General features: G+C 35.2%; 1 protein-coding gene across 18 annotated transcripts in view; it reads right to left on the bottom strand.

Moving 5' to 3' along the window:
- kcnma1a (potassium large conductance calcium-activated channel, subfamily M, alpha member 1a) overlaps positions 1-24,225 on the bottom strand; it is a 249,221-nt gene that overhangs the window by 86,252 nt on the left and 138,744 nt on the right. For all 18 annotated transcript variants that reach the window (XM_051125701.1, XM_051125718.1, XM_051125717.1 and 15 more), the window contains exons 4-9: positions 23,878-23,971; positions 23,618-23,729; positions 9,616-9,691; positions 8,692-8,767; positions 8,136-8,306; positions 4,975-5,066 (exon numbers count right to left, since the gene is read on the bottom strand). In XM_051125701.1, coding sequence (XP_050981658.1) covers positions 4,975-5,066; positions 8,136-8,306; positions 8,692-8,767; positions 9,616-9,691; positions 23,618-23,729; positions 23,878-23,971 — 621 coding nt within the window. The remainder of the gene's footprint in view (positions 1-4,974; positions 5,067-8,135; positions 8,307-8,691; positions 8,768-9,615; positions 9,692-23,617; positions 23,730-23,877; positions 23,972-24,225) is intronic.

Below are 24,225 nucleotides of genomic sequence, written 5' to 3'. Positions count from 1 at the left end.
ATACATGAAAATCTACTAAAAAGCTAATGGCTTCTGAAGAGAAACATTTCAGCTAAATTACTTTTTTCATTTGACAGCTTACAGAATCGCTTGACAAAGATGGTTGTTCTACACTTTTAACAAAAATCATGTGCTGTGTTAAAGGGACTCTTTAGTATACCGAGTATGACTACAATTGAAGTTTCACTACTATTCAAAAGTGGGGTCAGTAAGATTTTTTTATTTTTTGGAAAAACGTCTTTTTTGCTCACCAAGGCAAAAATACGGTAGAAATATTCTGAAATATTATTACAACTTATAGCCCTTTTCTATTTTAATACATTTTAAAATGTAACTTATTTCTCTGATGAAAACCTGTGTCACATGATTCTTCAGAAATCATTCTAAAATGCTGATTTCTGCTCCTGAAACATTTCTTATTATCAGTGTTGAAAATAGTTATGTTGCTTTATATTTTTTGTGGAAATTTTTCAGGATTCTCATACGAATAGAAAGTTCAAAATAAAGCATTTATTTGAAGGAAATTTTACTGACCCCAAACTTTTGAACTGTACAGTATATAGACCACATAATCAGGTCTGAATCTGAATAAATAAGCTTTCCATTGACGTATTGTTTGTTAGGACAGGACAATATTTGGCCGAGATACAACTATTTGAAAATCTGGAATCTGAGGGTGCAAAAAAAAAAAAAAAAAAAATCGAAATATTGAGAAAATCACCTTTAAAGATGTCCAAATTAGTTTTGATATATTTATGGTAGGAAGTCTACAAAATATCTTCATGGAACATGATCTTTACTTTATATCCCAATGATTTTTGGCATAAAAGAAAAATAGATAATTTCGACCCATACAATGTAGTTTTGGCTATTGCTACAAATATACCCGTGCAACTTACGACTGGTTTTGTGGTCCAGGGTCACATATACACTATATTAAGCTGTTACTTACTGACTCTGATTGTATTCGTCCATCACAAACCAAGTTGATCATAAATATGAGGATTTTTTTTAATAATAATACTCTAATTGTTTGGGGGGGGGGAAATCAAGTCATCTAGTCTTTACTCACTTACACGCTTGACCAAATTTCTTAACTCATTTTGAATTAGACAAAGAAGAGTTACTGATATCTGACAATATCTGATAATTATAATGTAATATGTAATATAATTAAATATATAATATCATTAAATTATCTAATTATTATGATCTCATTTTATTGCTCTTTTGTTGATTTTGATTGGTTCTATTGTCCTCATTTATAAATGGATAAAAGAAACTGCCAAATGACTAAATGCAAATAGAAATGTAAAGTTCTGCACATTAGACTTTATATTATATATTATAAATATAAAATTTTATTGTCATATTTATTGCCACCATAATTACAAGACTAGATCCTGTTAGCAAGGCTAATAAACAGATGAAAGTGACTGGATATTCAGTATTCAAGCAAATTATTACTATTTTTTTAAAACTGTGATTTAAAAAGACAGTAGGGGTGATAATCGGTAAACGATAAATCGTTTCGATACGATTTTTTGAACGTATTGCGATTTTCTCTGGAATAGATGCTGAGCTTACTTTTTAACAGCAGATGGCGCTCTAGGCTAGCTTTTAACCGCACACTTAAACCTTCATGAAGAAGAACACTTCCTCTGCTTTTATGACACGGTAAACACAGCCCACTGTGAACACTTGTGATTCACGTCAACCTTTTCAAATTCAAGTGGTGTGTGTAAGGCAGTGTTTGGCTAATTTGATTTTCAATGACATGTTTTGACAGACAAAAGGCGATAATGAAACAAAAACTAGTTTTGAACGACAAAAACTATGACGAAAATCTAACTATGATATTTTCGTCAACAAACTAAAACGAGACGAAAATGTTAGGGAGGGACGATTTGGGACATAAGCTAGCATACATACATTCTCATAAAATGTTAAAAAAAGGTGTCAGTATCTGGAAGTAAGAGAAGAGCAGACATATGGATGAATTTGACGGTGCAAAAGAGAATTCAATTCGGTCTGGTTTCTGAGCGCACACACCAACGCAGCGCCTCTCACACAGCACACGAGTACTCTTCCACGTTTCATGAACGGAGAAATACACACAAAATGATGTCGAATTGTCCGTTTTGAGGAGTATTAGTGTAAACACACTCGGTTATGTCTTACATGAATGTAAACAGTTAGGAGAATACCGGACGTGTACCAGTACACTGCATCGTGCATTCGGCTTTAAAGGGACAACAGCTTAATTTAGTTGCTATTGTCAAAAGAAAGACAGAAAATCACTCACTGCTCTTGACTAAATCACTTTAGCAGCCTTAATAAAGATTAATCTACATTTATGTAAATAAATATTAAAAAATGAAGAATGTGGTAAACAAGTTGTTATAAAGAATGCATAATTATACTGTAAAACAACAACAACAAACACAATTTGTTGAGTCAACTTTAAATAATTTGTTACCCTGCTGCCTTAAAATGTTAAGTTCAGTCAACACAAATAGGTTTATTCAACTTGAAATGTTAAGTTGTTTTAAGTGACTAAGATATTTGAGTTGACTAAATAAAACATTTGGTTTGCTAAACTTAAAAGCTGGGTTTGTTACCCAGCTGCCTTAAAATTTTAAGTTGAATGAACTCAAATATCTAAGTTGTCACTTAGCACAACTTAACATTTCAAGTTGACTAAACTTTGAGTTGACTGGTAGGTCAACAAATTGTGTTTTTGTTGTTGTTTTTTACAGTGTAATTGTTGTACAGTGTAGCCTATGTAACCACTGGTATTTCACTGAAAATGACCATGTTCTTGTTACTTTATGAGAAATGGTTTTATTTAAATTTAAATATAAAGGCATGTTACATGTCAGAGCAGTTAAATCTGCCTCTATCATGATAAAACCTTAATATCAAACCTATACAATGGGTTTGGTCATTTTAGAGAAATGTGTAATAAATGCATACTGTACTGTAGATTTGGTTGACTAAAATCTTATGATATTTATTTAACTAAAACAAACAATTCAGATGACTAAAATCTGACTAAAACTAAGAGGCATTTTAGTCAAAAGACTATGACTAAGACTAAAGCAAAATTTGCTGTCAAAATTAACACTGGTGTAAGGAACTGGATGCAAGCAGTACGCAAGTACACAAGCAGAGTACAGCTGTTTCTAAAGCACGCAGTGCCATCTGCTGTTAAAATCTAAGCTCAGAATCGATTTGAGAGAGAATCGTGATCCATTTACGAAAATCGCAGAATCGATCCACGATTGATGGACGCAGCTGTAAAAGACAGAACCTGGTTTTATTGCTGCCAGGTTGTTCCTACAAATATGATGAAAATACAGTTTTAAAAACTTTACACTGAACATTACTATAATCAGCGTTTATATAACATTTCTGCAGTGTCCGACGTTTATTCATAAACACCTACTCATGGACTTCATTTTTTAAAAAAAACAACACTTGGCTCTTGGACTTGTGTGAGTTTATGCAGAATTACACTCCAAACGTATGTATTTTGCACCAGCCTGAGCTTGTCGGAAATGTGCTGACAGTGGAAATAAATATCCCGACACATTTATTTCGAGGTGTCGTGATGTGTCCGTTCATGAGCGCACAGTCCCATGCATATTTAAACAATAAGGCGAAGCCTGGTGCCTGTCTTTCTGCTCGGCCAGAGAGCTGGAGCCTACTGTAATTGCAACCAGATGCATGCATAGCCAGAGAGAAAGAAAGTGAGAGAAAGCGAGAGGCTCAGCTCTTTTGACAAGGCCTTCTCTCAACACCAGACTGCGAATCCAAACGTGGGGCTGAGGCCAAACATAACATTTCATCAATCTTGTTTCACTGACAGCGAAACGGCATCAAACAAAGGGGCTCTTAATGGCTTTCTCCCGGCTTAGTATTTGCCCTCAAATTCAGATGATGAAAGCCGGACGTGACCGTGGGCCCATTTCACGCTGCGAAACGGGTTGGGAAAGAGCGCGCGCGAGAGACGGAGGGGGCTCTGGAGCTTAAACGCGAGAATCGCTCTGCTGATGACAGGGCCGTGTTTGAGCCAAAAACGAGTGGGAGGGTTTCAAAATATCCACATTCACATTCAAGGGTCATCTTTGAAAAGGAAAAGAAAAAACGGGATATGGTAAAAGTACCAAGCGGGGCAAAAAAGCAAGCCAATTGCAATGGAGCAGCTCCAGTGCGAGAGCTGAGGCATCCAGGCATTCAGGGTGTGCGCTGACTGAAGATCAGGGCCAGAGTCATGTCACACAGAGATGAGGTGAAGGGCCAGCAGTGACGCACAGCCAGAGAGGCTTTTCTCACTGCAGCATGCAAAAAAAACAAAAAGGCCAACAGACGTCCAATCACAGAGAGCATGCGAAAGATGGATGATGAGCAGAACTCAAAGAACAGAAAACAAGACAACGATGACACTAAGTAAACAGCGTTTTTATTTTTAAATCTGAGCGTCACACATAAGCTAGTGATTTCACTGTGCTCTTTTTCTGTTACAAATGCGAAACAAACACTGATTCTACAGCAGCACATAACGGATGGAAAAGCAACAGTAGTCACTGTAATGAAATTAAAATGCAGCAGGACGGAAAAGAAGCCACGGACACAGAGCAAAGGGCATGGACATGTGGCTTCGATGGCCAAGGTCTCCAGTCACAGTGTGACATTCATTCGTCCTATCATTTTTGTCTGCACTAACCCCCTCTCTATCTGAGACGGGGGCGTGTGAGTCACACAACCACACCTGGTTCTGGATTTTGACTTACTTTCTGCCTCGTGTCGAGTTATAACTCCCTCCGTATTTCTTCCGATTAAGGATGAGAGCAGCAATTTCTGGCACGTAGCGAGCAAACATGGCCTACATGCATGGAACAGAAAAAGAAAAGTGCATGCAAAGAGGGGTTCTGCTGTGACCAAAGCCACAGAGGCACCTGGAATACTTACTTTCTGCCATTTACCGCACTATAGGAACCACCATATTTCTTGCGGTTTCCTATTAACTCTATGATTTCAGGGACGTAGCTGGCAAACATGGCCTAAGGAGAAGATAGGAGACAGAAGCAGAGGCTAAAAAAGAGAGCGGAGAGACCCGTCCGAGTCCGGACGCTGATTTTCCTCAACCTCTGAGGTGCAGAAATTGATGTGTTTGGTCCAAAAACAAAAATGATGCAACTTGGCTTTTTTTTTCTAATTAAAATAAACAAAAAATAATTTATACGTCTAAAAATGTCCATTGTGCTTCTGAAAAGATTTTAAAAAATGTCAAATTGAAGGGAAAATGGAATAATGGATAGAAGGTCAACTTTAGAAGTTTGTCGTTTGTCATGCTGCCCATCTGTATTTTCTCTGACAGCACAAAAAAAATGTCTTCTTAGGAAGAGAAAGAAGAAAAAAAAAACCTACATGCCATGTTTTGTCCAACAAACACTAATGCAGTGGCAAGTGGATTTGAATAGTCCGTCCTGATCGCCCACAGCTGCAAAGTACATTAAGACTCATTAGTGTGCTTTAAATGAGCTGGATGCGCTTTGCAAGTTTGCAGCCTTGACAAAGTCCTGTTTTATCTCTGCGCTTTGTTACTAGGGATCTTAATCCCAGAGTTGTCAGCCTGACCTCCTGATGAGAGCTGTGAGAGGTTCTTCACCTCTCTCTAGGGCCCTGAAGAATTATGACATCTGCCTGATCAGACCTGACGGTTTACAACATTTCCATACTGAAGTCATTAATTGAACACCTGATATAAAGCAGAGCGCTGATTATTTCCAGCCCTCCTCAAAAACAAAAAAGAAATAGCAGATTGCTATGGAAACTTCTAGACAGCTGGAACTTTGTGTCCAGTGAAGGAACTGAAGCGCATCTGTCCTGCATTACATCTATATAAACTTCGCATGAATGCCTGTGGATGATCTATACCTTGATCTTGAGTTTGTTAACCACATAAACACTAAGGCTTGGCAATAAAGGTTGATTCTTCAATTTGAATCATTGAATCATTTTATGAGCCAACTGTTTCTATGAAAGAGTATTAAAATGACATCGTTATTCAAAAAATATTCACTTTAAAATGTGAATATGAGTTACCTTAAAAAACTATTTCTACCTGATATAACACATTACTTTCATAGGGCCCTATGAACCCGGACTAAATCACGGAATCCAGACATAGAAATGGAATTTACTGTATAACCTGGAATGTCATGGAATTTGCCAAATTTGGGATGAATGAATCAAAAATAGGTCAGTACATGTAAAACAAATCACGATATGGACAAAAATACTATTTAAATATGAATCCTGCATGTTTTTGATTATTAAAAATTTAATTAAAGCATTAAAATGGAATCCAGAAATGAATGAAAAACAGAATTTGGTAAAAAATAAAACTAAATTTGAGAAAAAAAATAAATTTAGAAATGCAATTTTTGTTAAACTTTTAATAAACTGCTATTAAATCATTTAAGTTCCAGGCTTTCAAATAATAAGACATACTTTTTGATTAATATTTTTTAATTTAACCATTAAAACAGAGTCTAGAATTAAACATTAAAACAGAAAAAAAAAACAGAATTTGGTAAAAATAAAACTAAATTTGAATAAATAAATAAATAAATACATACATTTTATTTTATAGGGCTTTAGAAATGTAATTTTTGTTAAACTTTCAATAAATTGTTGTTAAATTGTGTAAATTTCATTATTTCAATTAATAAGACTTGGTTTTTGATTAATATTTTTTTATTTTAACCATGAAAACAGTCTAGAAAAATTAAAACAGAAAAAAAAGAATTTGGTGAAAAATAAAACTAAATTTGAGTTTAAAAAATAATAATAATGACAAACAAATAAATAAATAAATAAATAAATAAAATGTATTTTATAGGGCTTTAGAAATCAAGCTCCATTCTTTCAATTAATAAGACACACTTTTTTATTTTTTAATTTAACAATTAAAACAAAGTCTAGAAAAATTAAAACCAAAAAACACTGAATTTGGTTCAAATAAAACTAAATTTGAGGGGGGAAAAAGTATTTTATAAGGCTTTAGAAATGTAATTTTTGTTCAACTTTTAATAAATTGCTGTTAAATTGTGTATGTTTCATTAATTAAATTAATAAGACTTTTTTTTTATTATTTAACCATTTAAATATAGTTGAGCAAAACTGAAATGGAAAAAAAATTAAACAGAACAATTAAAACCCAAAAAAACAGAATTTGAAAAATAAATAAATAAATAAAATTAAATTTGGGGGAAAAAAATGAAATGGATTTCAGAGGGCACTACTTGTACAACAAAAGTTATTTGGGTTCAGTTTAGGCATTTTCCTTGTATCTACTAAAAAATCTGGTTATCTTATTTATGACAAAATATTACAAAATATTAACAATAATATTAAAAAAAATTACATTTATTTTGCTTTATATGAACAGGATTTGGGTGTTGACCTTTGACCTTTATATTAATAATAATAATAATAATTTGGCATTTTCCACATGTAAATAATTTTACCAAAACCTTCCTGCAGAACATACAAATCTAGTGTTTATCTATGTTATTTCGATGTATATTTTCCGGTATCCTGAAGTTACTCTGGTGTTAATGAACTAATAAGAGTATTTTTGGCTGCTTTGCTATGGTGACGCTCAAGCAGGACTATGGGCCATCCGACTACCACTGTGTTTGTTGGAATTCGGGGAGGGAAACAGAAGGATGGGATCTCCTGAAACCGCAAAACTGTTTTAAGAGAATAGCAACAATATTATCATCAAAATACATTTCTTTAAACACTAATTTAAATTCAATAAACATGAGGGATAGTCTACAAAAATTACAAAAAGCATGTACATTTCATCTTAACTTGTTCTGTAATGGTAAAACAAGGTAATGGATCTTAAAAGCAGGGGAGTAAACATTACAAAGACAATGGACATATACAATATGGTAAAAACAGTGTTATCATTTGGGCTGTCGTGAAGACTGTGGTATGGCAAAAACGGTGTCATAATTTGAAGACTGTGGAAAGATGAGTGTTTTTTACATGGTAGTTGTTTGCATTGGGGAAGGGGAGGGGTGCAGGAGTGCCAACAAGAGGAAAAGTGATTTTACCAGACCACCAAGAATGAAGAAGACCATGAAAAGGCGTCCAAGAGTGGTTCTTGCATAGACGTCTCCATATCCCACCGTGGACATAGTGACCATTAATAAGTACACACATTCCCAATATGAGAGCGGTTGCGAGTTTTGGAAGTTTTCCCATGGATCCCCTGAGTTTTCCACCTGCCAGAAGGAGAGCGAAGAGTGAATTACTCACAGATCTAAACACGATCCTCTACAGCCATCTACTGCCTATACAGAAAATCACAAGGATGAATCGTGAGAGGAACCAAACTGAGGATTTAGTGGCGGTCAGAGTCTCTGCTGCCATCTAGTGGCACAGATGTCCTCTGGCGCATCCTGATAAAAACAAAAAAAAAAAAAAAACACGAAAAAAGAACCACAAAACGCCAAACCTCCAAGATGAGCTACAACACAAACCACATACGCCACAAACGGACAGACGAAGCTTTTTCCTCCCACGGATCTGCATGTGCACTCCTTTCTGTGTCATTTCTCCAGGGGCATGGGGAGAGAGAGGGGGGCGTGTGTGTGTTTTTTCACTCACCAGATGAATGAATCCTGCAGCAGTGAGCCATGTGCTTATGAAGATGGAACACAGGTTCACCAGCTTGATGGAATTACTGTGAGAGACGAGAGTTACATCACACCTCTCAAAGTGAAACGCATCACACTGACGTACAGATCAGTCAGTCATCTACTGAGCCCAACACACACACGAGCGACGCCTTGCCGTGACGCTGCTCGCTGGGAGTGAACACATAGGTTATCAGCAAACAAATCAGAAGACAGTGGGATCCCGAGGATGACCGTATCGGAGCTGTTAAGTCTAAAGGGGTGTTCACATTGGATCTGAATTTTGAACTTTCAAATCACCACTCTCACAAAAAACAAACTGTTTCCGAATCGAAGTCAATGTGAACGCCCCTTCTTCAGCAGCCAATGAGAGCAAATACAGTGGTGCAAATGTAACGTCCTGTTGACAGCTGTGTCAGTTCGGTGTGATATATCTAAGCAATTTCCCCCGAATGGAAAACGAGATGGCAGCTAAAATAAATGAAACGTCCAGCAGCTTTGCAACCACCAGTTGGGCGCTGACTGCTTTTTCTCCAATTCCTTTCTGATTCATTGACATATTTACGAAATACCACTGCGGTGTCAGGAGGCGCTCATCTGTCATGTGTGTGACAGCCTGCCGGAGGAGGAATCAATCAGAGGCCTGTCTGCTTCACACTCCTGCATTCATCAGACTGGAGGGCGGCCCTGTTCTCTTTCCTACAGCACGCTAAATGCACACGTAAAACTGCTCAGCTAGACGTCTGGGTCAAAGCCGCAGAGGTGTGTGGTAAGCGGTGAAAGGGACACCGGAGACTCCTAAGGAGCTGTAGAGACTGTGTGTGTTGATGCCACAGCGGAGTGGAGCTTTTGAAACTTAGAGTTAGAGAGGTGCGTGATATGTTGTCGGCCTTACCTTGTTTTTAAGATATTCAAAAACTGTAAAATTTCTGAGAACTGTATCAATCTCAAGGCTCTTAGAAACCTCAGACCTGCAAGAGAAAAGAGAAAAGCAGGCGAGAATCAATGAAACGGATCAACTGTTATCATAATGCAATCAGATTACTTTTTCAAATTACAGTTTTCTTTCTTGCTTTGACACATTTTAAACAAGTTGTTTTTGTCCAAAGGTTCTAATTTATAGTTTTACACCACAGCCACAAACTAATGATTTGCTACTTGCTAAAAGGATCATTAGTGTTTTTAAAACCGTAAAACCTTTTTTTAAAGACAGAGGTATGCTTTGGAGCTATGAGAAGTCACAATAATAATTGTAATATTTAAATACAGCTGCAAGTAGTTCAAGCGTTTTAAGACCCTTGAGCAATTACATACATTTTAAGATGACTTGACCTAAAAGGGCTAAAAAATCATAAATGAAATTACTAGAAATATAATTTAATGATTTATCACTTTTCACCAATAGGTCCCAAATTGATGTGGTGTGGCTAACTAGGGGTGACATTGGCTACGTTTACATGCACAATGTTTGGTTCAATCGGACCAAATTCATTCCGATTGCTGAATATGAATGTAGCGTTTACATGAAAGCTAAATAAAGTGATCGGGTTGATGTGCGCGTTTGTATGTCACAAGTTTCAAATCGGAATAGAATTTTTTTTACATGTGCGCACTACACAAATACAGAGTTTTATACATAATAACCTCTCTCCCACACTTCATTCTCTTTATTTGTTTTTAATAGCAGAATTAATATTTATCCATTTCTGGATAAATATACATATAAACCGCTGTGCTGGTCATATTTATCACGCAGTACAAATGCCCCTTCCTGCGCCCAAAATGGGTTGCCTGTGGATGAGAATCTGAAACAAGAAGAACAATCAAATCAATTAAGGTGTTTACATAAAGGCTTTTCAGTCCAATCGAGCTGTCATTTCGATTACAAACGGATTATTTGGTTGCATGTAAACGTAGCCACTGACACACACAGTTTGGAGCCAAAATGCAAAGAATTACAGAAAAACAGCTTTAGATTGATTCTGGCATTTTTATATGTCCTGACCAATAGGTGGCACTGTGCTAAAACTGTGCAGGTAACCTCAGGACATGGTTGTCATAACAAACTCTAAGTTTGGTCTAAATACGATGAAGTGTTGAAGAGATATAGCCTCGTGTTCACTCTAGCGAGGTCTCCATCAAATTGATGTGCATTTTTTTTGAGAACAGTTGGGTTTATCAAAAAGTTTTTGATAACTTTTTGTTAGGACCATCTAAGGATGGTTTGTATCAATTTTGATGAAAACCAGACAAACAGCCTAGGACACGTTTGAAAAAGCAGCTTTTTTACATAATGTCAAATATTTAACGAACAGTTCAACTGACAAAAGTGGTTCTAGTGGCAAAGCTGTTCAGAATGAGGAGATCTAACATAATATGACTATTGGTGCACTTTTGAAACATTATGTGACATACGAGGTGTAAAACATGAAAACGATTCCTTTCAAATTTCTTACAGACCTCTAGCGCCACAAGTCAAGCAGGCCCAGTGAGTTTCATTCCGCTCAACCTCTATTAACCTCGTCTAGTGCTCAAAGTTAATTGGCTGATGGTGGTCATGTTTTTCATGATTCACCAATGCCCTCATAAACATTGGTGGCACCTTTGAAAAAGATATTTCATGCCAAATTTTAAGTCTATTAGACTAATTGGTGCATAGTTACAGCCATTTTCATTTTTTCTAGCTGTTAAAGTGCCACCAAGTGGTCAAACTCCCCAATTTGTTGTAATCTGATCAAAAATTTGAGCTTATTCATGTGTGTTCCGAGTTTGCTGAAAATATCTCATTCCATTCAAGAGCTATAGCAAATTTAATAAAAGTGCATTGTAAACGACTGTAAAAATGCGACAGTAAAAACCTATTAATTGGGTAACAGTAAGTTTCTCTATTATATACAATGAAAAACTGTATTGCCGCTACATGTAATTTTACGGTAGTATACTGTTTTTGGAAGCGGAAAAAGAATGTATAATTTACAGTGAATAACCATAAATTGATATTCCCAGAATTCTCCGCATTACAATTCACATTTTATGAATTTTCGTTGAAATAACTACTTCTTCTTAGTTTTTTTTATAATCAGTTGTGTACGTTAGGGTTGTATGTTATATCTAATCATCATGCGACTTTCTCATCACCACCTGCTTTTGGTGGTTATCAGTGTATCAGTTTATGGTTGATATATGAACATAATATCAGTTAATAAAATTACAGTATTTAAAAGTAATTTTAAGTTAAATCCATTATACCTGAAATGTTGTTAATTTTTACGATAAAATTCTGGCAACCACAGCTCCCAGTTTTTTACCGTAAATGTTACAGAATTGTTCTTACAGTTTGGCCACACCCACTTTAAACATTTCTGCATCCTGTTTCTTTATGGGTCTTCCAAAATAGTATGTGAAACAGCATGCAATGAATGCAACGATAAACGTCAAATATTAGTAACCTGCTTCTGTGGTCATTGTCATATTACACACATTTATTATTAAAAAAAATAATAATAATAATATATTTTTTTTATAATTCGATGTTGTTAAATGACTACATTTTAGCCGCTCAAATAAATAATGATTCGCAAATAATAAGTTCATTTTTCTCAAAGGGGATATATATTCTGTGCAGTATACTCTACTTCAGTACTGTACATTCTGGCAAATTCAGATATATTTTGTGTAGTGTGCACATACTGCATTTAGACATCTTATGAAAACATTCATGAAAATAAAGCTTTTTAAAGTAAAACTACTTTGCTAGCAAAAATATTCTTTTTCATACTTTCTGAAAATGTCTGAGATCTGAACATGTACTTGACCTGCATTGTGAGATTCAAACGTGTAATAACTAATGTTAATATTACATTTTTGGGTTGTTATAAACTTCAATCAGATGTTAAGCATGTATTATTTGAGCAGTTTACTTGGGCTTAGAGCAGAGAAAGAAGAACCATAAACAATCACACTTCTGTGTGTGTGAGAGCGAGAGAGATGTAGGTGCTGAAATGAGCGCATCAGGAAGCAGATTAGAGAACAATATCACCAGCTTCAATAGACATCTTACATAAACAGCATTTTTCCTGCCTTCAGCCTCAAAACATAATCTATTCAGAAACACACCATCTTAGCTTTGCTGCAATTTGAACAAAAACAAATCAAGGATTCATGAATCGCAGGATTCACCAGACAGAAATATTTTTACTGCAAGTTTGATGTTACCTTCAGCAAAAGGAAACAAAAACACTGCAATAAAGCCCCAAAAAACTTCTTCCACACAGTAAACAAGTCAAAAATCATAACCGTGCAGTTACAGTATTAAACTTAATACTAATGCTAACAATAAGCTCCCAAGTCTTACCCCAGTTAGACAGCACATGGAGGCAGTAAAAGAGAGAGCTCTGGCTGTCACTCTCTTTGCCATCTCCTAACTGGCCTGGACCCAACTTCACACGGTAACCGTTCTGAAACAGGTCAGCACACGACTTTTTGCGCCGCCGGCTCTCTTGAACTGTTTCTGTGACCAGAGTGCCACGTGGGCCCCTAAACACTAGCAACTTGCTGGAGATCATAATTCTGTGATCCTACTCCTTTATAAGTTCAGTAATCCACAATGTGTTGTTTCCTCAGAACTTCAACCTCAGATGTACTTGATCCAAAAAAAATCTAATTTGCTCAGAGAGCAAAGGGATAACGTTTTCATAGGCATGAACGTCCAGAATGCATCCAGAAGAGCGTCTAACAACACTAAAAACCCTTCAAGCCTAGACAGAGACACCTGCCATTGGTTGAAAACCCTGATTGAAGCCACAATCTCTGACGTATTCAGTCTGATCTGTTCAGTATTAAACTCCCACGCATCTATCGTCCCTTTGACCCCTTCTCTGTTTTACTGAAGTGATGAGTTTTTGTATACACCCTTCTAGGGATTTAAAATGGAAAAAGTAGGAAAAAACAATCATGAATTAATCACAGAGGTTGTACAAGCAGTGACATTTTCACATGCTGTTTTTTTTTACTTATAAAACTTATAACTGTAATGCCAAGAAGTAAGACTGTTATATTAGATTATGAACGATAATACATTTTACGGCAATAATTGCTTTCTAAATTGAGCGCGGTAATCCTGCTGTTAAGCTCATCTGTATTCACTGTACTTCAAAGGTGTCTTCCTGATATTTTCACGCTGTGTTGCTTTCCTGCATTCTCTTGCTTTTGCAAAAGAAACATCAAAGCCAAAGGTCTGCTCTAAAACTTAGTGAGCTACCTGTTTAGACAGCACACTGGGGCTAAAAGAGATTAAAGAGATAGTTCACCCAAAAATAAAAATTCTGTCAGTGTTACTCACCCTCATGTTGTTCCAAACCCGTAAGACCTTCCTTCATCTTCAGAACACAAATTAAGATTTTTTGATGAAATCCAAGAGCTGTCTGACCCTGCATAGACAGCAACGCAACTGACATGTTCAAGGCCCAGAAAGGTAGTAAGGACCAGTGTTGGGGGTAACGCAAGTTACGTAATATTATTACTTTTTCCAAGTAACTAGTAAAGTAACACATTACTTTTTAATTGACAAGAAAATATCTGAGTTATTTTTTTCAAATAAGTAACGCCAGTTACTTTTCCCCCAATTTTAGATTAAAAGCTCTCCTGTCCCTATGTTGAGAGAAATTGGGAGTAAGATGTTAGTTCTAGAATAAATGTGAACATGCATTAATTCATCTCACTCACAAAAAACAGATTCAGTATTCCTCAAAATGAATAAAAACAGTGAAATTCAACTCAGAATATGACACAACCCTGCAATAATTATGTTAAATAATACAAATATCCTTTATGCATTTAATCCCATTTTATTAACCAATGTCTTTGCTACCAACCTTCGATGATCCAATTCAACCATACTACTAAGCAAAAATTACTCTATAATCTAACATTTGTTTTTCCTTTTTTTGCTGAAGAGTTGACATTTTTTTCTTCTGTGGTCTACTGTACAGATGTGAATTTACTTTTATCAAAACCTGAGGCTTTTTGTGTGAAAAGGCTTTTACATTTGCCAAAAATAGAACTTTTTATATTAAAAACAAACAAGCAAGCCCTGCCCAGATTAACGCAAAAGTAAAGTAATGCATTATGCACTATATAATTAGTTACTTTTTTAGGGAGTAACTCAATATTGTAATGCATTACTTTTAAAAGTAACTTTCCCCATCACTGGTAAGGACATCGATAAAACAGGCCATGTAAAATTAATAGTCCATGTCAACCTTTGAAGCTACAAAAATACTTTTTGTGCACAAAGAAAACAAAAATAACGACTTCTTCAACTTTTTTTCTCTACTCCATGTCAGTCAGACACACATTCACAAGAGCATCACAATGTAGAACCCAGATGCACTGCATATTGTTTAGAAGTAACAGTGAAGGGGCTGGATCTTTCACCAAAAATAATTCATTATTGTGCAAACTACGCTTTTAATGTGATCCAGACTTTCAAGATATATTAAAATAGAAACAATACAAAGCTCTTCAACATGGAAAACAACAGAAATTTTGTAACTAGGCCCAAGTCTTGTTTAATTGTAATTTCCCTAGATAATTGTTTCATAGCGGGCAAAGCGCTTTGACAGGGCTGTTAGACACGAGCATGATTCATTCCTACAACTTGTTAATTCGTGACTACGACTAATTTGTGGCCACGGTTATTTGTTCCCTAGATAACCCATGATTTAAGTACAATTAGGGAACGAAATAATAAATCGTAAGAACGAATTCTTAATTCATGTTCACGAAATCATTTCTCATCCACATGTATACCACAGTAAGAGATGCGGAAAGTACTTAAAATTGAATGACAATAAAATAAACCTGAGAAATTAGAGGGTGAGACGGGTAAGGATTTGGGAAAAGAAACAATCAATATTATTACACTTATGGAAATCAAAATGCATGCTCACGATGTAACTTTTGCCTGCTATTTCTCTTATAAACAAAGCTTTGCACCTCACTTGTGTCATAATACTTACATAAAAAAAAGTATCATGTGAGCAACAGTGTGTTGTGTCGTAGCACTGCTGGTGGGTTTCAGTTGCGCTGATGTCTATGAAGGGTTAGAAAGCTCTTGGATTTTATCAAAAATATCTTAATTTGTCTTAGTTTGGAACGACATGAGGGCGAGTAATTATGACAGAATTTTCAGTTTTGGGTGAACTGTCCCATTAAAGAAAACTAGATCCTCTGTTCATTAAGGCCAAACAACACTGTACAATGTCTGTTAAGCTCCTTTAAAATAATATGTATTGTGTAAAGTGCTATACAAATAAATGTGATTTGGACTGAAAATTACAGAACATCTATCAATGTATTGATATTACAGTTTTTATTGCTATAATAAAAAAAAAAAAAAAAAAAATCAACACTAGGAATAATTTTTTTTTTTCATGATCCTTTCTGGCTTTAATATTCAGTAACAAAAACAGTGTTAGAGTTGATATCAAAATGATCAGAAATTCAGTATCACAGTTCAATTTTCATGTAGTCAAACGCTTCAGTAAAAGTGTGTGTGACAATTTAAAAGTTTGGGGTCAGTAAGATTGTTTTTTATACAGCCTGGATATAATAAATCAAAAGTGACAGTATAGACAATTACAAATGAGGTCTATTTCAAATGTTATTTCAAAGCATTTCAAAGTCTTACAGACCCCAAACTTTTGAATGGTCATGTGTATATATACATATATATATATATATATATAAAATTCCTTGTGTTGCATCTTTTTGAAATTTGCATGTTATTTCATTAATTAATTTTTTGTCATTAAAGGGATAGTTCTCCCAAAAAGGAAAATTTTGCCATTAATTACTCAACCTCAGCCAAACCCACAAGACCTTCGTTCATCTTCGGAACAAAAATTAAGATGCATTCTTCTGCTCGTAAACACAGCGCATGCGTGTTTTACGTCAGCAGCTTCACACACATGCATCATGGTACTCTCAAAAATGGTGGAGGACTGTCTCGGGAGAGAAGAAATTGTTGAATAAAGTCATTATTTTTGTTTTCTTTGTGCATGGAAAGTATTCTCGTAGCTTCATAAAATTACAGTTGAACCACTGATGTCACATGCACTATTTTCAATGTCCTTACTACATTTCTGTGCCTTGACCATGATAGTACTTTTACTGTCTATGGAGCGTAAGAAAGCTCTCTGATTTTATCAAAAATATCTTAACTTGTGTTCTGAAGATGAACAAAGGTCTTACAGGTTTAGACAAGAGGGTGAGTTATTAGCCTTTTTCACACTTCCGTGTTTCTGGCTTCCAGATCGGCGCTTGCAGGGTAAAAGTTTTTCCGGTGACAACAGCGGTCGTACTTAACAAAAGTAAGTATGTGAATCAAAGTCTATTATTACAAATGAAATACTAGAGTACTGCCAGCGTTTTACTATACAAAGAGCAAACATTTCGCAACAAACTTTTTGCATCAGCTTCGGGTCATCACAAATACTTTGTTCGTTTAATTCTTAATGTTGGCACTTATAATTCAGCGAGTTTTAAAGGAGAAGTCCACATCCAGAACAACAATTTACAGATAATGTATTCACCCCCTTGTCATCTAAGATGTTCATGTCTTTCTTTCTTCAGTTTGACAATGAAAAGTATATACATGGTATTATTTTTATAAAAAAAAACAATAAAAAAAAAAACAAAACGATAATTTCACTAGATAAGACCTTTCTTCCATGGCTGGGATTGTTTACAAACGCATTTGGGATCGTTTGAAGCCGCATTTAAACTGCATTTTGAAAGTTCAAACTCGGTGCATCATATCAGTCCATTATATGGAGAAAAATGCTGAAATGTTTTCCTCAAAAAACATAATTTCTTTACGACTGAAGAAAGGCATGAACATCCTGGATGACAAGGGGATGAGTACATTATCTGTAAATTGTTGTTCTGGAAGTGAACTTCTCCTTTAAGTTGTGCTGTTCTGTCTGTTTGGTGCTGGCTGTGCATTGTTACTCTCCACATGATTTTTTTTTTTTTTCGCTATTATTATTATTATTATTATTATTATTAATATTATTAAAGTAATATTGTATTTTCTCCTTCTTTGTCCTTTGCATTATAAACATGATGGTGTAAATGTACGTGTTATAATGTGCCATGGGAAATACATATTTAAATAATATATACATATTAAACAAGAGATGACCAGGATTAATGGCTTTATTCCTATTGGATCAGGATTACGTTGTTGTATTGAGTTTATGCATCAACCAGACTCAGAATTGTTTAATTTATTCTTAGAGAAATGTACATCTGGATATAAATGCTGTCATAATTTATCATGATGTAGTGATTTGAGGGAAATGACTGAGTAAATTGAGATAATATGCTCAAATGTACCGGAGATGAAGAACAGAAACTATCCAGCACTAAATGTTGAGCATATTATTTTGACAAGTTGGTGGTCTGAGTGGTCATATAAATTATAAATAAGTAAAATGTTGTTTTTTTGTTGATTATATAACAACAAACGAGAAAAACAGACAATACAGACATCACAGGAAAGGTATTATTTGAGACAAGGGCATACTAATATAATAGGAGTAAACCTGTAACGGAACTTTAGCCTGTGCTGACGTAATTTCCGTTTTTTGTGTAAAAGGCGAATTAATTACAGAATTTTCATTTGTGGGTGAACTATCCCTTTAATCTGCTTGGCAGTTGCTTGTTTGAAATAATTATTTGTCTAAATGAAAGAAAAGAAATCCCTAAGAACGCAGAAAATAGCATAGCAGCACACGTTTCAATTATCATCGCATCCAGCCACATTTTCAGGATGCTGTGCATTAGTAATTTCCCATGAACCTTTGTTGAACCTGACGGCATGTTTCTGGCTCGGCAGCTGAGAGGCCCGTGGCACAGGAAGCTGGAGGAACAGGATTCAAGAGAGTAGGCCAGCGCTGTGCACCGAAGCAGGCTTAATGGACATGTGTAGAATGGACAGATGCTCATTCAGACTATTTCATTCACATTTGCAGGCTCACAGAGCAACAGCATGTCACGTGTGTTACAGTCACAAACCACTGCTTTTTTTTTCTCAATCAGGGAATACTGAACATTTGTAAAGAGGGATAAAGGGCTGACGGGATTACTCTCCACTCGTTTCTCCCAGAATGCATCTGCGCATGCATGTACTGGAGCCTGCCACGTGAGAGGAGGCTCTGTATATGAAAGAGGCTTAAAGCGCAAATTAGTTCCCTTCACTGATTTCTCTTCCTCTGGTCATACGACTTATATTCATAAATGAGAAGCCTCTAGTTCAGTAAGTTCAGGCCATCCAGTTATGTGGCACAATACTGCTTCAAATCACCAGATGGCAGTAGTACGCAATAGCCAGAGTCAGGGATGGACTGGCACCATATATACATCATTTATTCATTTAAGTGTTTAATAATAATAAATGTTTCTTGAGCAGCAAATCAGCATATTAGAATGATTTCTGACTGGAGTAATGATGCTGAAAGTTCAACTTAGATTCATAGAAATTGATTACATTTTAAAACATACTAACATTAAAACTGTTATTTTACATTTTTATATCTTGATTAATAAAAATGCAGCCTGGGTAAGATATTTTATTTTAAAATATTTGAATGCAAGTGTATATAAGTATCCTTTATTTGATTTTACCTGATGGTTTCTAAATGCTAGTCTATACCACATGATGTTTAGATAAAATCCCTTACACAAAAAGGAAAATGCTAATTACAGTACATCACTGAAGCATAGAATTTTAATGGCCTTGAAAATAATAAAATCCAGAGCGAACCTAGGAATACACGTTCCCTCCATTAATATGCACCGGATCTCCTCACATAAGACAGTGCGATTACTGCCTTCTCTTCACAGGCTGAGCTTTTGGAAGAGGACTTTAGCTCACAAAACGTCTCCATTTCAGAGTCAAGTATCTGCTGTTAATTGATTGCAAGGATGAAGAAAGCTAGTGTATTATAAACAGCCTCGTGCTAATCCATATACAACCCTTGTGTTTAAAAAGACTCTCCTGAACTGCTTCTCGAAGATTAATTTCTATTTCCCAGTAGAGGGTCTCTGCATACCCTTCAAATTAATAGCACGTTCTCCATTGCTTTCATCAAGCTCCAATTTTGAGAAAAGAGAACGATATAGCAAAGGTTCACTCATGTGCCAGGGTCTTTGGCAGTGCCAACAGAAGCAGATTTAATTATGATCCATCCTATTTTCTTTAAAACGGTGGGACCTGGGGGGTCCAGAAAACAATAGATCACTTTTTCTGCATGCTATATGTGTCACATGACACATTTACACCAGGGTTTAAACAATCATTTTATAAGTAGATGTCTTAATGAACCAAATGATTTACATATAATAAAAACTATGTGATAAAATATAAAAGAAACTGGCTATTTTGTATTTTCTTTTGTCAGGAACTGTTTTATAAATGCTCTTTTTTTTTAAATTTATTAATCTCTGATATGGTGCAAGTCATCATTATTTAACATATGAATGCTGTAGTCCCTTCATTCAGAGTTTGGTGAACTGATGTTGCGTTAGATTTCATATGCCGGTTGTTTCACCATCTTTCATCATGTCTGAGATTTTGTCCCTCTGTGCTGGGAGAGAGCTCTTTGGTCTTTGAGAGGCTTTTATTCTGCATGACAGGCCTATACCATGTCCCCAAAAGTACCAGGAACACATTCATCCAGCAAAACGTATACCATTTCATTTCAATACTTCAAACTCTCAAATATATATATATAATATTATAAGTGAATTTCTAAAACTGCCATATTACACTAGGAAAGGTAGCATGCTTTGAACACTATAGGAAAGTTTAACAAAAGCTTTAATTTTTTTTTTTTTTTAAGTTTGCCTAGTATTACTTTAAAAGCATGCTAAGTCTAAAATGAAATGCTGACACATGATTGTTCTACACATCAAAAATATGTCTTTTTTGCTTTTATGACTGCAGCACTTGAGCTGCACAGTTTTGTGGAGTTTATGTGAAACCTGATGATCCTTTTTTTCCAGAATTGAAAAATTCAGACTAAAACTATCCATACACCATTTTCAGTTTCAATGGAAGAACATCTGACAGCTATACAAGGAGTCACATGAAATGTCACACATTTGACTAGTCAAAAATTTAAAGTACATTACCGTTAAAAATTAAGTCAGTTGTTTACTGTTTATGCATTTATTTGATCAAAATACAGTAAAAAGAGTGACAATGTTAAATGTTAGTACAATTTAAAAATAATTGTGATCTATTTTAATATAATTTAAAAAGTCATTTATTCCTGTGCTGGCAAACTTACATATTCATAAGCCATTACTCCAGTTTTCTGTCAAAAGAACAGCATTTATTTAAAATATACACGGTTTATTTTACTGTTTATAGTTTGGGATCAGTCAGATTTTTAACATTTTTTTTTTTTTAAAGTCTCTTATGTTCATCAAAGCTCTATTTATATGATCAAAAATACAGAAAGAAGTAATATTATGAAAATAATACTGCACTTTACAACAGATTTCTATTTTAATATACTTTAAAATACAATTTATTTCTGTGATGCAAAGCTAAATTTTCATCAGCCATTACTCCAATCTTCAGCGTCACACGATCATTCAGAAATCATTCGAATATGCTGATTTATAATCAATGTTAAAAACAGTTGTGCTGCTTAATATTTTTGTGGAACCTGTGATACTTTTTTCAGAATTCTTTGTTGATTAAAAAGTTAAAAAGAACAGCATTTTTTCAAAATAGATTTATTTTATAACAATATCAGTGTTTGCGATCACTTCTTATCAGTTTAACACATCCTTGCTAAATAAAATTATTGATTTCTTACAAAGAAAGAAAGAAAGAAAGAAAGAAAACATTTACTGACCCCAAACTTTGAACAGTAATGTATATTGTTACAAACAATATTTTATTCTGTTTTAAATAAATGCTGTTCTTTTTAAACATTTTATTAATCAAATAATGCTAAAAAAATGTTTCCAACATTGATAATAAATCAGCATATTAGAATGATTTCTGAAGGATCATTTGACACTAAAGACTGGAGTAATGATGCTTAAAAATTCAGCTTTGCAAGTCTATTTTAAAGTATATTAAAATAGAAAACCACTGTATTTTTAATCAAACAAATGCAGCATTGATGAGCAAAAAAAGTCTTTTTTTTTTAAATGAAAAACTTACTGATCCCAAAGTTTTGAACAGCATTGTACATATTTTGTAACATTATAAATGTCTTTACTGCCACAATGCAACAATTTAATGCATCCTTACTGAGAAGAAATATCTTCTTGTCCCTACACTTTTGAACAGTAGCGTACAATATATAATGCCTTTAAAGCTCAGCACAATTAACACTTAAATCTTATGCAAATCTCATTTATTTTCATAATTACATTTGATGTTTTACCAAACGTCCAATTGGTTCCATCAGCTTGGCTAATGTCAAAAGTCTTAACTTCTTTTGACTAAAATTCTACATCCCGTATTTTAATCATAATGGTTCTTTGAGCATCAGGTGAGTCAACACTCTTGTATAAACAGTAGACGACAATGCTTGAAATTATGGACATCTGTGAAATGACATCTGTAAAGTCAGGGAACACACTCTGATTACAAAATTGGTGTGCCGCCAAGCCATTATAGTCCTAATGGTTTGGAGCTTTTAACGAGTTTTAACGAGTCAAAACTTTCTCAGCATTTGTACTGCACGGGCAAGTGAGTGATTGTTTACATATGCCGCTCAGCCAAACAGCTGTTATTAGGCGGATGTTGATAGCAGCTTTTATTTGATTTTCATTTACTGGCTTGGTAGGGAGGAACACCATTAAAATTACAGATTTTTGGATGAACTGCTGTTTTTCTAATGCATTATTCAAACAGCACCATGGCAGATGACAGTTTTCTAAAGCTGGCTACTGAAGTGCTGAATTATTAACTAGTGGCTTTTGATGCGCTTAAGAAAGAACAACACTCTTTTTACACTTGTTTTGGAAAGCACTAATGACACAGGTGGTGTTACGGTTATGAACAATTGTTCTTAGATTAACTGTACATACTGTAGGCTAAAGCAGACTTGCTTTCCTATCCTTTTGTTTGGGAAAACGATACACACGTACACACACCAATCGCTTTACACCACAGTTGTGTTTCACCTGTCGCTCACCTCAGCTTTGACAAAAACACATTGTGATGGGAAATCATTACCATCAGACTGAGGGTTGCTTTCTCGCCCCCAGTGAGCCTCATACAGAAACATACGCTTTCCATTTCCCAAATCTCCTCATTCTGTAACACCCAAGGCCAGTTTAGATAACTAAGACCCGAAAAGCAGATCCAGTTTGGTTTATGTTGATTTGTGTCTCTGCACCAGCATCCAGAACCCAAAATATGTGCCTGTTCAAACCAAGGACAGTAGCAATAACTTTGAAGTTTTAATAATCTTTTATTCAATTATACAAGAATAGAGAACGACATTGATGTGAATGAGCCTTGATGTTGCTGTTTAACAATTAAACTCTAAATCATCTCATGTTCCTGCCATCCTTCCCAGCTCTTCTTCACCTAAGCCCCACTGTCATCTTTGCGGTTTGTCTAGTTTCTAAGCCGTGACATTTCATAGCTATTCTTGGGTTTTCCACGACAGGGAGTGACAACAAACCGTGGCAGGTTGGCTTAATAATCATAAAATCTCCTGTTCAAACATTTGCCCTTGTCTCATCATCAGTTTGGCCTTTATCTCATCTAGCAGTGATTTGTGACCGCCGCCCTGGGGTGCAGAGACTGACGGGAGGGTCAGGAGGAACGGGGAGTAGGAGAGTGTTTGGAGACTTACCCAGCCAGCTCCTGTTCAGATACACTGACACAAACACAGGCGGTACGGTGAAGAAGTCCACCACTGAATTCACCTCCAACCAGAACCACAGCTTATCATTGGCTGCTATGAACTGGAAGAAGATTAAAAGAAGAAAGAAAAACATTGGAATGAACAATTTCTAGTCAAAACATTAAAAGTTTTCGGGTCAAAACATAATACTGAGTGTACAGAATGTGGTAAAAAGATGCTGAATATGAGAGTTCAATACATGTACTTACACGCAGGCCAAAGTAGAGTAAGAAGAACACGTTGAACGCCATGTCAATTTGTAACGTGAAGTCTTTGTAGAAATTCTGACAGGATTCTATAGGACTATGGAGAAAGAAAAAGAAAGAAGTGTTAATTTAATTGAAAAATTAATCTTAAAGGGAAAGTTCACACAAAGATGAAAATTCTGTCATTTTTTATTCACTCTCATGTGGTCCCAAACATGTATTAATTTCTTTTTTGTGCTGAAGACAAAACAAGATATTTTGAAGAATGTGGCTAACCAAACTGTAGAAAAAATACTTTTGGTTACTCATAAAATAACTTATATGTTCAACAGAAGAAAGAAATTAATTCAT

Source organism: Labeo rohita, chromosome 13 (assembly GCF_022985175.1).
Source record: "Labeo rohita strain BAU-BD-2019 chromosome 13, IGBB_LRoh.1.0, whole genome shotgun sequence".
In the NCBI taxonomy this organism is placed as follows: Eukaryota; Metazoa; Chordata; class Actinopteri; order Cypriniformes; family Cyprinidae; genus Labeo; species Labeo rohita.
This window is presented reverse-complemented; position numbering and strand designations above follow the sequence as displayed.